Source organism: Hypomesus transpacificus, chromosome 17, assembly GCF_021917145.1.
Source record: "Hypomesus transpacificus isolate Combined female chromosome 17, fHypTra1, whole genome shotgun sequence".
NCBI classification, from domain to species: domain Eukaryota; kingdom Metazoa; phylum Chordata; class Actinopteri; order Osmeriformes; family Osmeridae; genus Hypomesus; species Hypomesus transpacificus.
In genome coordinates this window covers 16,727,649-16,741,973 of record NC_061076.1, presented here as the reverse complement: position 1 = coordinate 16,741,973, position 14,325 = coordinate 16,727,649, and the positions used below count along the sequence as shown (strand labels likewise).

The window sequence follows — 14,325 nt, the reverse complement described above, 5'->3', positions numbered from 1 at the left end:
CCAGCTTTGCTTTACTTTCTTACTGTATGTGTTTCCTTCTTGCCATGAAATGCACCCTCTGCAACTCTGACTAGGAAGGGGTCAAATGCCTGAAAAGTACCGTGGTTACTCATACTAGTCCCCTCAGTGTACAATAGGAATCATAGAGGACAGACAATAGAGGAGGTGCATTTCATGCCAGGCTTACTGTAATGCACCCCCTGCTAACTCTGTGAAAGTGTCACTTGCCTGAAACTTACTGTGATTACTCATACTACTAGTGTAGGTTATACATAATGTTAGTTTTGATGTGCTTATTGTATGAAAGTATATTGTGCTGTACACATTTCCTGTAACAGTAACCATGATGTATGGCAATTACAGTAACAATTTCCATGGCAGTGTAAGTGCAATATGTGATGTGAAACCTTGTAGGCTACTTTTGAATTACTGTAATATTTTTTCAGTTTGATACACATTTACATTTTACATGTATTCATTTTGCTTTTATCCAAAGCGACTTCCAAGAGAGAGTTTTACAAAAGTGCATAGGTCAATGATCCTAAACAACGAGATAACATTGTGGTTAGCCAAAACATGAAGCATACATTACAGTATTGTTGCTTGCTTTTCTACAGGTACACTCTTGCACTTTTGAGGTTCATGTTGTTTAGTTGTAACTTGTTCATTTTGGGGGCACTGATTATTTGGATGAGAAAAGGATTTCGTTTTGACTGATAAGTTGTCTGTTTTAGGAAAGAGATGACCCTTTGCAGGTGTTCCATGGTGTTTTGCTGAACCATCTGGGTTATTTTGGCAAATGTATTTAAAGGTTTGAGAATGTTCTCTTTTTTCTCGAGAGATGAGCCAAAGCAATCGAGAAGGAACTTTTCATTTTGGGGGCACTGACTACTTATATGAGAACATGATTTGGTTTTGAAGCATGTCACCCAACTGTTTTGGGTGAGATATGACCTTTTGAAGGTGATCTATGTAGTTGTGCTGAACCATATAGGCTATTTTGCTAAATGCACGTGGAGCTTTGAGAATGTAATTTCTGTTTCAAGAATTGAGCCAAAGCAATCGAGAAAAACTGTAATAATTATTAGCAATTTCCTCAGAGTATTTCCTGTGTGGCCGTAATCAATTGCTTCACCTCGGGAAACCTGAAGTCCGGCCCCGCCCACTTCCTCTAAGTGTAAACAATGTAAGACGTGACACAGCGTTCAGCTGAGTCAGGACCATGGTGTGAGTCGGGAGTCCCTGTGTTGCACAAGGAACGAGAGAGGCGAGTGACAATGTTTGAGTAATGAGATAAGGACGGGGATGAAACAGGCAGCCTATAACTCGTTTGAGGGCAAGGGCTGTTTTTATTGACCATTGTTGTCAAAAATGATGCACATGAGCCTTCGTCTGATCTGCCAGCTCTGACCGTTACTCTCGACACGTAAGTAGATCAGATCGAACCAGAGTGACTGAAGCGACAGCGTACAGCACTGGGGTAATTACATCTGCGTCTCTGCGTCTCTCCTCTGACTGAAAACCCTCCTGCGACGATGTTTGAAGAGAGGAGAGGGAAGGAGGGCGAGAGAGGAAGAGGAGGAGAGGAAGATGAAGAGGAGGAGAGGAAGATGAAGAGAAGGCTTCAAGCCACTGAGAAGTACCCGAACTCCACCAGAGTCCTGTACCGACCTCCTACAACCTCCCCCTGAAACAGTTATACAAACATACCCACACACATCCACATACCACAATCACAAACATGCAGATTGTAAACATACAGTACTGTATATACAAACACACTCGGTAGTCTAACACAGGTCTAGTCCATGAGTCGCTCACTTGAGGGTCTTTATCTGTGGCTTGACGTGATGGCAGCTCGCCGGAGCTGACTCACGTTACAGGAAGTGATGTTGTTGTGATGTGTTGGAGAGAGATGTTGTGCTTAATGAAAGGTAGAATCAGTCTTTTACATACAATGTAAAAAACACAGGTTTGATGGTGAGTTTGTGGTGATGGTTTGCGAAAGTCTTTGATTTGTCATTGTTGTTTTCAAGATTTGACAGTCTGTCCGGGGAATATAAAGCGTTCTAATAGCACTCATAGCATAGTTAATATATATCCATTAACAAAATCTTTTTGGCAAGTAGGCCCTTTTTGTGTTTTGTAAAATGTTGGAATACATTTGTGTACATATAACATACCATATTTATTTTCCAGTACCAAAAATGTATCAGAATTTCCACATACTTCGCCTGCTGACAACTGTCCAAGAATGACACTTCTTGAGTATGTGGTCTCACCCGGACATTTTACTGTAATAAAGCCGTACAGTTCATCATCGACTCATGTTGTTCTTCTGTCCGACTGCGACAGTTAAAAAGCCGTGTGTTCCTGAACACCCCCCCAGATGTCACGGGGGCGTTGTGGCGCCATCTGGTGGCTAGGTGTAGCTCCTGTGCTGCTCCAGATCCTTCCTCCGCTGTTTCTCCTTTTGTTTCTCCAGCTTGTCCTGCGCCTTGCGCTCCTTGTCCGCCGCCGTGTGGATATCCTTGATGCGACGTTTGAGAGCGCTGCGGTCTGAATAACTGTTCACGCCCAAGCCCTAAGAATGAGATTAGAATGAGATTCAAATGGTCTACACTAGACTAAAACAGAACAAAGTGGAGTATAATAGAATGTAAATTACTTGATAGGACTGTGAAGGATTGAAATGAAATAAATATGGTCAACATGTAATGGTCTCCCCTCCTCTCACCTTCAGCTTGCTGTTGTCCATCTGCAGCAGTTGTTCCCCGTCGATGTCCCTGGCAGAGAACTCTGGGATGTACTGCTCCATGTTCAGACCCTGGAGCCACTGACACACCTGCAGGGTGCTCCACGACGACACCAGGCCCAGGGGCTCGTCTGTGGGCTGGGGGGCAGAGACACAGCCTCAACACCACAGCCTCAACACACCACAGCCTCAACACACTACAGCCTCAACACACCACAGCCTCAACACTACAGCCTCCACACCACAGCCTCCACACCACAGCCTCAACACACCACAGCCTCCACACACACACACCACAGCCTCAACACACACTACAGCCTCAACACACTACAGCCTCCTCACTACAGCCTCAACACACCACAGCCTCAACACCACAGCCTCAACACACCACAGCCTCAACACATCACAGCCTCAACACACCACAGCCTCCACACACCACAGCCTCCACACACCACAGCCTCAACACACCACAGCCTCAACACACCACAGCCTCCACACACACACACCACAGCCTCAACACACACTACAGCCTCAACACACTACAGCCTCCACACTACAGCCTCAACACACCACAGCCTCAACACTACAGCCTCAACACACCACAGCCTCAACACACTACAGCCTCAACACACTACAGCCTCAACACACCACAGCCTCAACACACCACAGCCTCAACACACTACAGCCTCAACACACCACAGCCTCAACACACCACAGCCTCAACACACCACAGCCTCAACACCACAGCCTCAACACACTACAGCCTCAACACACTACAGCCTCCACACTACAGCCTCAACACACTACAGCCTCAACACCACAGCCTCAACACACTACAGCCTCAACACACCACAGCCTCAACACACCACAGCCTCAACACACCACAGCCTCAACACACTACAGCCTCAATGCACAACAGCCTCAATGCACCACAGCCTCAACAAACCACAGCCTCAACACCACAGCCTCAACACACTACAGCCTCAACACACCACAGCCTCAACACACCACAGCCTCAACACACTACAGCCTCAACACACCACAGCCTCAACACACTACAGCCTCAGCACATTACAGCCTCAACACACCACAGCCTCAACACACACCACAGCCTCAACACCACAGCCTCAACACACTACAGCCTCAACACACCACAGCCTCAACACACTACAGCCTCAACACACTACAGCCTCCACACTACAGCCTCAACACTACAGCCTCAACACTACAGCCTCAACACACCACAGCCTCAACACACCCTAGCCTCAACACACCACAGCCTCAACGCACCACAGCCTCAACGCACCACAGCCTCAACACACTACAGCCTCAGCACACCACAGCCTCAACACACCACAGCCTCCACACACACACCACAGCCTCAACACACTACAGCCTCAACACACTACAGCCTCAACACACCACAGCCTCAACACACCACAGCCTCAACACACTACAGCCTCAACACACCACAGCCTCAACACACCACAGCCTCAACACACTACAGCCTCAACACACCACAGCCTCAACACACCACAGCCTCAACACACCATAGCCTCAACACATCACAGCCTCAACACACCACAGCCTCAACACTACAGCCTCAACACACCACAGCCTCCACACATCACAGCCTCAACACACCATAGCCTCAACACTACAGCCTCCACACTACAGCCTCCACACACTACAGCCTCAACACACCACAGCCTACACACTACAGCCTCAACACACTACAGCCTCCACACACCACAGCCTCAACACACCACAGCCTCAACACACTACAGCCTCAACACACTACAGCCTCAACACACCACAGCCTCAACACACCACAGCCTCAACACACCACAGCCTCAACGCACCACAGCCTCAACACACTACAGCCTCAGCACACCACAGCCTCAACACACCACAGCCTCCACACACACACCACAGCCTCAACACACTACAGCCTCAACACACTACAGCCTCAACACATCACAGCCTCAACACACTACAGCCTCCACACACTACAGCCTCAACACACCACAGCCTCAACACACTACAGCCTCAACACACTACAGCCTCCACACACCACAGCCTCAACACACCACAGCCTACACACTACAGCCTCCACACCACAGCCTCCACACTACAGCCTCAACACACCACAGCCTCAACACACTACAGCCTCAACACACTACAGCCTCCACACACCACAGCCTCAACACACCACAGCCTCAACACACTACAGCCTCAACACACTACAGCCTCAACACACCACAGCCTCAACACATCACAGCCTCAACACACCACAGCCTCAACACACCACAGCCTCAACACACCACAGCCTCAACACACCACAGCCTCAACGCACCACAGCCTCAACACACTACAGCCTCAGCACACCACAGCCTCAACACACTACAGCCTCAGCACACCACAGCCTCAACACACTTCAGCCTCAACACACTACAGCCTCAACACACCACAGCCTCAACACACCACAGCCTCAACACACTACAGCCTCAACGCACCACAGCCTCAACGCACCACATCCTCAACACACCACAGCCTCAAAACCACAGCCTCAACACACCACAGCCTCCACACTACAGCCTCCACACACCACAGCCTCCACACTACAGCCTCAACACACTACAGCCTCAACACACCACAGCCTCAACACACCACAGCCTCAACACACTACAGCCTCAACGCACCACAGCCTCAACGCACCACAGCCTCCACACACCACAGCCTCCACACTACAGCCTCAACACACCACAGCCTCCACAGTCAGAGCCGCTGGCTCCCTCTGACACACAGCAACAGCCCCCACAGGAAGGCCAGTGAGAGGGGGGGAGGAGTGGGGAAGGGAGATGAGCAGGCAGGGAGATACGGCCTGCTGACTGAGCAGTGTCATGGTGGGGTCTCACCTCCACAGAAACACAGTCTGCTGCCCCCTGGTGGTGAGTTGGCAGAACAACAGCAGGCCTTGTTGTGGCCCCAGGGCTGTAGCGCATCGCTCTGCTTACGCGTGATTAGAGCTTTTTAACCCCCTCTGATAGCAAACACACCTAAGCTTTCACTCATCCTTCACACCTCTGGTCTAGTGGAGATAATGGTTCGGCCTGCTGGTCTGTGTCACACTGTCAGGGGGAGGAGGGTGTGGTAGGGGGGGGAGGGGTGTGTGGTAGGGTGTGGTAGGGGTGAGGGTCTCACCTCGTCTGAGGACTGGGACAGGGTGTGGTAGGGGTGGGAGGAGCGAGAGGATGAGTCTGCTGTTGAACCGCTGGAGGTCTGGGGAGGACTCCTGGGAGAAAACTCCTCACTGAGGGCTGACTCCTGGAGGAGGGAGGGAGGGAGGGAGGGAGGGAGGGAGATATGTATAACATACATCTTTAAACATATTTTGGTCTGGTATTAGTATGACAGCATGGAGTGGTGCAGGAGATCACAGGGCTGTTGACGTGAGGAGGCCTGGCCAACAGAGTGGGACTCTTTGAGATCTGTTCATCTGCCTGGCCAACAGAGTGGAACTCTCTGAGATCTGTTCATCTGCCTGGCCAACAGAGTGGGACTCTCTGAGATCTGTTCATCTGCCTGGCCAACAGAGTGAAACTCTCTGAGATCTATTCATCTGCCTGGCCAACAGAGTGGGACTCTCTGAGATCTGTTCATCTGCCTGGCCAACAGAGTGGGACTCTCTGAGATCTGTTCATCTGCCTGGCCAACAGAGTGGAACTCTCTGAGATCTGTTCATCTGCCTGGCCAACAGAGTGGAACTCTCTGAGATCTGTTCATCTGCCTGGCCAACAGAGTGGAACTCTCTGAGATCTGTTCATCTGCCTGGCCAACAGAGTGGGACTCTCTGAGATCTGTTCATCTGCCTGGCCAACAGAGTGGGACTCTCTGAGATCTGTTCATCTGCCTGGCCAACAGAGTGGGACTCTCTGAGATCTGTTCATCTGCATGGCCAACAGAGTGGAACTCTCTGAGATCTGTTCATCTGCCTGGCCAACAGAGTGGAACTCTCTGAGATCTATTCATCTGCCTGGCCAACAGAGTGGGACTCTCTGAGATCTGTTCATCTGCCTGGCCAACAGAGTGGGACTCTCTGAGATCTGTTCATCTGCCTGGCCAACAGAGTGGGACTCTCTGAGATCTGTTCATCTGCCTGGCCAACAGAGTGGGACTCTCTGAGATCTGTTCATCTGCATGGCCAACAGAGTGGAACTCTCTGAGATCTGTTCATCTGCCTGGCCAACAGAGTGGAACTCTCTGAGATCTATTCATCTGCCTGGCCAACAGAGTGGGACTCTCTGAGATCTGTTCATCTGCCTGGCCAACAGAGTGGGACTCTCTGAGATCTGTTCATCTGCCTGGCCAACAGAGTGGGACTCTCTGAGATCTGTTCATCTGCCTGGCCAACAGAGTGGGACTCTCTGAGATCTGTTCATCTGCCTGGCCAACAGAGTGGGACTCTCTGAGATCTGTTCATCTGCATGGCCAACAGAGTGGAACTCTCTGAGATCTGTTCATCTGCCTGGCCAACAGAGTGGAACTCTCTGAGATCTATTCATCTGCCTGGCCAACAGAGTGGAACTCTCTGAGATCTGTTCATCTGCCTGGCCAACAGAGTGGAACTCTCTGAGATCTATTCATCTGCCTGGCCAACAGAGTGGAACTCTCTGAGATCTGTTCATCTGCCTGGCCAACAGAGTGGAACTCTCTGAGATCTGTTCATCTGCCTGGCCAACAGAGTGGGACTCTCTGAGATCTGTTCATCTGCCTGGCCAACAGAGTGGGACTCTCTGAGATCTGTTCATCTGCCTGGCCAACAGAGTGGGACTCTCTGAGATCTGTTCATCTGCCTGGCCAACAGAGTGGGACTCTCTGAGATCTGTTCATCTGCCTGGCCAACAGAGTGGAACTCTCTGAGATCTATTCATCTGCCTGGCCAACAGAGTGGGACTCTCTGAGATCTGTTCATCTGCCTGGCCAACAGAGTGGAACTCTCTGAGATCTGTTCATCTGCCTGGCCAACAGAGTGGGACTCTTTGAGATCTGTTCATCTGCCTGGCCAACAGAGTGGGACTCTCTGAGATCTGTTCATCTGCCTGGGCTGAGGTCCGTCTGCACTTGTGTCTAACATGGAGGGACAGTGAACACGACTGAAGGTACACTAAAATCAAATCTAAATGTCTTTGTATAGCCCCTTTATACACTCAAGCATGTCACAGAGGGCTTCACATATGCCCATAGAACTGCCCCTCAACCAACCTAAACCTTCAAGGAAGACAAGGAAAAATGCCCAGAAAACCTCACTAGAGGAGAAAAAATGGAAGAAACCTTGGGAGGAGCAATTCAGTGAGGGATCCCCTCCTCCAGAGACGGTTGGTGAGAGAGAGGAGCAGAACACAGGCTAACAGCTCTCCGGAGAGGAGGGGAGGAGGGGAGGAGCAGAGGAGGAAAGGAGGAGAGGAGGAGCAGAGGAGAGGTGGACAGGAGAAGAGGAGAAGAGGAGGGGAGGAGAGGAGGAGGGGGGAGGAGAGGAGGGGAGGAGAAGGGGAGGAGCAGTGGAGAGGTGGAAAGGAGGGGAGGAGAAGAGGAGGGGAGGAGAGGAGGAGCAGAGGAGAGGTGGACAGGAGAGGAGGAGGAGAGGAGGGGAGGTGAAGGGGAGGAGCAGTGGAGAGGTGGAAAGGAGGGGAGGAGAAGAGGAGGGGAGGAGAGGAGGAGCAGAGGAGAGGTGGACAGGAGAGGAGGAGAAGAGGAGGGGAGGAGAGGAGGAGGGGGGAGGAGAGGAGGGGAGGAGAGGAGGGGAGGAGAAGGGGAGGAGCAGTGGAGAGGTGGAAAGGAGGAGCAGAGGGGGAATGGTGTTATTCAGGCTGCTGAAAGTGCTACTGGCCCCTCTGCAGACACCGACAGCCAATCGGAACCATCTGACCAGCTGGCCGATGCTGGGGGATTTAATAGGGTTCTGCTCCCCCAGGGAGAAGTTTGGAGAGGAGAGAGAGAGGGGGGGAGAGAGAGAGAGGGGTTGGAGAGAGAGACAGACAGAGAGAGAGCACTGAAAGTGCATCCCGGATGTGTGATTGTTAAAAGCCAAACTGACAATTACACCCTGTGCTTCCAAGATAAGCCCCCCCCCACACACACACACACACACACAGGGCTTTTAGATGAGTCATGGTGCAGGTGTGAGGGAGAATACAAAACAAGCACAGGTGCTCCTCATTACACGGAGCTCACAGAGGAAGTCTGGGTCACACAAGGCTACATCCACACAGTCATCTGGTCTGATACACACAAGGCTACATCCACACAGTCATCTGGTCTGATACACACAAGGCTACATCCACACAGTCATCTGGTCTGGGTCTGGGTCTGATACACACAAGGCTACATCCACACAGTCATCTGGTCTGATACACACAATGCTACATCCACACAGTCATCTGGTCTGATACACACAAGGCTACATCCACACAGTCATCTGGTCTGATACACACAAGGCTACATCCACACAGTCATCTGGTCTGATACACACAATGCTACATCCACACAGTCATTTGTTCTGGGTCTGCCCTGGGTCTGGGTCTGCCCTGGGTCTGGGTCTGCCCTGGGTCTGGATCTGCCCTGGGTCTGGGTCTGCCCTGGGTCTGGATCTGCCCTGGGTCTGGGCCTGGGCCTGGGTCTGGGTCTGCCCTGGGTCTGGATCTGCCCTGGGTCTGGATCTGCCCTGGGTCTGGGCCTGCCCTGGGTCTGGGCCTGGGCCTGGGCCTGGTCTCATCAAGACAGTCATCTGTCCTGGGTCTGGTCTGGGTCTGGGTCTTGGAGCTGTTGCCATTGGAGACTGGATGTTAGCTGAACAATGACTCCTCTTTTCTTCAGCTCATCTTGACCCTGTGGTTAGCTAACAGCATCCCAGCGGTCACCTACACAACCTGAGGAAAATCAACAGCATCGATCTCACCATGCACTTTCTACTGAGGTCTGCAAATTGAGATCTCTCTGTGTGTGTGTGTGTGTGTATGGTGAGTCTGTGTGGTGTGTGTGTAGAGGGAGTCAGATGGCTGAGCGGTGAGGGAGTCGGGCTAGTAATCAGAAGGTTGCTGGATCGATTTCCCGCCGTGCCAAATGACGTTGTGTCCTTGGGCAAGGCACTTCACCCTACTTGCCTCGGGGGGAATGTCCCTGTACTTACTGTAAGTCGCTCTGGATAAGAGCGTCTGCTAAATGACTAAAATGTAAATGTAAAAATGTAAATGTGTGTGTATGGTGAGTCTGTGAGTGTGTGTGTATGGCGAGTCTGTGTGTGTGTGTGTATGGTGAGTCTGTGTGTGTGTGTGTATGGTGAGTCTGTGTGGTGTGTGTGTATGGTGAGTCTGTGTGTGTGTGTGTATGGTGAGTCTGTGTGTGTGTGTGTATGGTGAGTCTGTGTGTGTGTGTATGGGGAGTCTGTGTGTGTGTGTGTATGGTAAGTCTGTATGTGTGTGTGTATGGTGAGTCTGTGTGTGTGTGTGTATGGTGAGTCTGTGTGGTGTGTGTGTATGGTGAGTCTGTGTGGTGTGTGTGTATGGTGAGTCTGTGTGGCGTGTGTGTATGGTGAGTCTGTGTGGTGTGTGTGTATGGTGAGTCTGTGTGGTGTGTGTGTATGGTGAGTCTGTGTGTGTGTGTGTATGGTGAGTCTGTGTGGTGTGTGTGTATGGTGAGTCTGTGTGTGTGTGTGTGTGTGTGTGTGTGTGTATGGTGAGTCTGTGTGTGTGTGTATGGTGAGTCTGTGTGTGTGTGTGTGTGTATGGTGAGTCTGTGTGTGTGTGTGTATGGTGAGTCTGTGTGTGTGTGTGTATGGTGAGTCTGTGTGTGTGTGTGTATGGTGAGTCTGTGTGTGCGTGTGTGTATGTGCGTAGCTGTCCACAGAATAAGCAAGATGGATGGTTTGGTGTCGCTGTAAGGAGAGGACTGCTTCATTAGAGGACAAGGACATCCTAGGAAGCTATTCCATTAGGACATGCACTTTGTAAGTCTGACACTGATTTCTCAACATAAGCTGTCTTATTCCAGTACTGTATACTGAATACTGTGTACTCCAAATTATGAAGTTATACTCTAACCTCCCGCCCCCACCAAGAACCCTGTAAGATCATGTTGTGTCCTGACAATGGCTCGACTGGAGACTCTTCCCTGTCGGATCCAGACTGACTCAGCCGAGCCCAGATGAAGGTTTGACTGGATTAGAGCTGTGTGCGTTGTGGGGAGCGGACGTCATGGTTACTTGGGATGTCATGGTTACCTGGGACGTCATGGTTGCCTGGGATGTCATGGTTACCTGGGAGTGAGACTTGCGGGGGGGGCAGTCCTGGGAGGCCAGCTTGGGGGAGCAGGGGGGGGTTCCCCCGGAGGAGACGGAACCCCGGGCGCTGTCGGAGAACCAGGAGAACGGTACGAAGGAACCGGAGGAACGCGACGGGCTCTCTGATGGCTCCCTGAACACACACACAAGCATACACACACACAGGCAGTGGAGGTATTTTGGGCAGAGAGACGAATAGCAAGAGAGCTGTGGAGGTGGAGAGAGGTGGAGAGAGGAAGAGGGAGGTGGAGAGAGGTGGAGAGAGGTGGAGAGAGGTGGAGGGAGGGGGAGGGAGGTGGAGAGGGGTGGAGAGAGGTGGAGAGAGGTGGAGAGAGGTGGAGAGAGGGGGAAAGAGGTGGAGAGAAGTGGAGGGAGGTGGAGAGAGGTGGAGAGAGGTGGAGAGAGGTGGAGAGAGGTGGAGAGATGTGGAGAGAGGTGGAGAGAGGTGGAGGGAGGTGGAGAGAGGTGGAGAGAGGTGGAGGGAGGTGGAGAGATGTGGAGAGAGGTGGAGAGAGGTGGAGGGAGGTGGAGAGATGTGGAGAGAGGTGAAGAGAGGTCGAGGGAGGTGGAAGTCAGTACCTGCTTCCCATAGACAGCCTGTTAGACTTCTCCTTCCTAACCCTCACATAAGACCGGCGCAGAGTCACCCTGTGAACGATATAGACCAGTGTGAGGGTGTGTGTGTGTGGAGGGGAGGGAGATGTGTGTGTGGGAGAAGAGGTTGGGTGTGTGTGTGTGTGTTCCATGTAACTCACCCCAAGTCCAGAAACCTTCTCTTGGTCTTCTTGTCAAAAATAACAGGACTTCCTGGGTCTGCTGGACTGGTGTCTCTACTGTCATCTGTGACCAGGACTGACAGACAGACAGACAGACAGACAGACAGACAGACAGACAGACAGGCAGGCAGGCAGGCAGGCAGGCAGGCAGGCAGGCAGACAGAGGGATAGACAGACAGACACATAAACAGACAGGAGTCAAAGCAGAGTAAAAGCTTTATCCTGCCCCCCCCTCCCCTCCTGGTTGGCCCCTCTCACCCTCACTGTCCGGGCGCCGCCCCCTCCGCAGGTAGACGGGGGTGAAGTCCGGGCTGGGACATGACCTGGAGGGCGAGGGGCTGGGCGTGGCCAGGGCCTCCTGGGACGAGGTGTTGGTCAGCGGGCGGTAACGGCCCCTGTGGGTGGGGCCGGCGGCCACGCCCTCCTCGGGCGAGCGGCGGACCAGGGAGGAGTCGAAAGAGAAGGCGGGGCTCCGCAGGGCGGGCGAGGACGACAGGAGGATGTCGGGGGAGGGGGAGGAGTTTCCGAGGGAGGGGTGGAGAGGGGAACGGGCGGAGGACAGGGGGCTGTCCAGACACTAGGACACACACACACACAGACAGACAGTAAGTTGCTGTATCACAGAAACCAACTGCTCAGGGTGTGGGCGTGCCCTGTGGGGATCCCAGGTCATTGATTGGCTGTCGCGTGCGTCACTCACCCTCCTCTCCAGGCTGTCGTCTCCCTCGGTGGAGCTCACGCTGTCACGGAAACGGGAGCGTGAGGGGCGGTGCCTCCGGGCTTTGACGGACAGCTGGGCCCGCCCCTTCTGGATGCTGTTGTCCAGCAGCTCTGTCTCTGGAACCGCCTCGTTCAGGTCTGAGAGACAATCACAGAGCAGTGGATGAGAACTTCAGAGATGATCTGAGACATCTTAGACCTTGCTTGTGACAAAAAGGGCTGAATAGATTTGATACACTGAGATTCCTCCCCTGACTGTCTGCAGGGAACTGAGAAAGAGGATGAGAGAGGATGAAAGAGGGATGAGAGAGGGATGACAGAGGGATGAAGACTGTTGTTCTCCTGCTGCCCTTGACCTGCTGACCCCAATCAAGGATCCCTTCAGACACACACCAATTAAACCCACCCCCCTTACACACACACATATTTAAACCCAACTACACACACACAATTACACACACCACCCATACACACATTCACATACACGCACAGCACCCCCACCGCCCAGCCACACACATACATACACACATTACCGACACCTTCCTATCAGACAGTGTGTGTGTCTCACTATCTCAGTGAACTGAGACGTCTAGGGGGAATGATCTCTGACCCGGTCAACCAGCATCGACCCACAAACACCAGACCTCCACCTGCCTGTCAGTCATCCAGGAGCGGAATTAACAGAGGGGGGAGGGGGAGAACAGATCAGAGAGAGAGACATAGAGAGAGAGAGACAGAGAGAGAGAGAGAGAGAGAGAGAGAGAGAGAGAGAGAGAGAGAGAGAGAGAGAGAGAGGCTGACAGTGTCTCTAAATGAGGCTGTTTTGGAGGCCAGAGATGATAAATCATCCACACAGTACAGGCTCTCAAACTGCCAGCTAGCAGAAACCATTGGATACATTTCCCCCCTCCCCCCCTACCCCTCCCTCGCCCTCCCTCCTTCTCGCTCTAATCTTGATGTACTGTGTGATAACGTCTTCTTTAAAAGGTCAGAAGTTGCAGAACCACACTCCATATCTAGCCCAGCTATCATAATCTGTGTTTGTGTGTCTGTGTGTGTGTGTGTGTGTGTGTGTCTGTGTGTGTGTGTGTGTGTGTGTGTGTCTGTGTGTGTGTGTGTGTGTGTGTGTGTCTGTCTGTGTATGTCTGTGTGTCTGTGTATGTCTGTCTGTGTGTGTGTGTATGCACAGCCTGTACATAATGTCTCTTGGTTTATTAATATAAATGAAGCATTTTCGCACAACGCTTGGGGACTGTATGTCCACTGCTTGAACTGGCCTTGTCCTCAGCTAGTCCATGATGAGAGCTTGGATTCATGGAAGACGCTGAGAGACCTCACACAAGGCCCTCTGACTGGGGGCAACCCTCAACATCATTCAGAAGTCCCCCAGAGTCTGAATGACTTCAGCATGCCGCCCCTTGGCTCTGCAACAGCACCACTCAGCTTCCTGTTTCCAACAAGCTGTTATGGTTCTGTTAGCGCTGGCTGAGCCAGCATGATTCAGCAGGATGGCTCTCCAGCCCTGCTCTGCTCTGCACCCGCCCCAGACGCTCCCCCCCCACTCACCACACCACACACCTCCTCTGCTGGCAGAGGGTTGCCCGGTCGGGTTATTGCAGAAAGATCTGGTTGCCAGGTTGGGCTGTTTGAAAAATATCTGGTTGCCAGGTTGGTTTAGTTCTGTTAAGTTAGCATTCCATTTCCCAGAGAGAGACACAGAGAGAGACAGAGAGAAA

The 14,325-nt window shown here is 52.1% G+C and overlaps 1 protein-coding gene across 1 annotated transcript; it reads right to left on the bottom strand.

The window, feature by feature from the left end:
- Positions 1–1,212: 1,212 nt before the first annotated feature.
- samd14 (sterile alpha motif domain containing 14) lies at positions 1,213–13,961 on the bottom strand. Its single transcript, XM_047038294.1, has 9 exons — positions 13,928–13,961; positions 12,570–12,727; positions 12,128–12,446; positions 11,849–11,945; positions 11,673–11,741; positions 11,070–11,226; positions 5,960–6,082; positions 2,738–2,893; positions 1,213–2,584 (listed from the first exon to the last, which is right to left on the bottom strand). The coding sequence occupies exons 1-9, from the start codon at positions 13,959–13,961 to the stop codon at positions 2,423–2,425; spliced, it is 1,275 nt and encodes a 424-aa protein (XP_046894250.1). The 3' UTR covers positions 1,213–2,422.
- Between the last annotated feature and the right edge of the window lie 364 nt (positions 13,962–14,325).

Coding starts and splice junctions, on each gene's coding strand:
- samd14 (XM_047038294.1), bottom strand. CDS start 13,961: ATGTTGAGGGTTGCCCCCAGTCAGAGGGCCTTGT. Junction 11,742..11,848: donor AGAAGGTTTCTGGACTTGGG/GTGAGTTACATG, acceptor TATCGTTCACAG/GGTGACTCTGCGCCGGTCTT. Junction 6,083..11,069: donor CCCGCAAGTCTCACTCCCAG/GTAACCATGACA, acceptor TCCCTCCTCCAG/GAGTCAGCCCTCAGTGAGGA.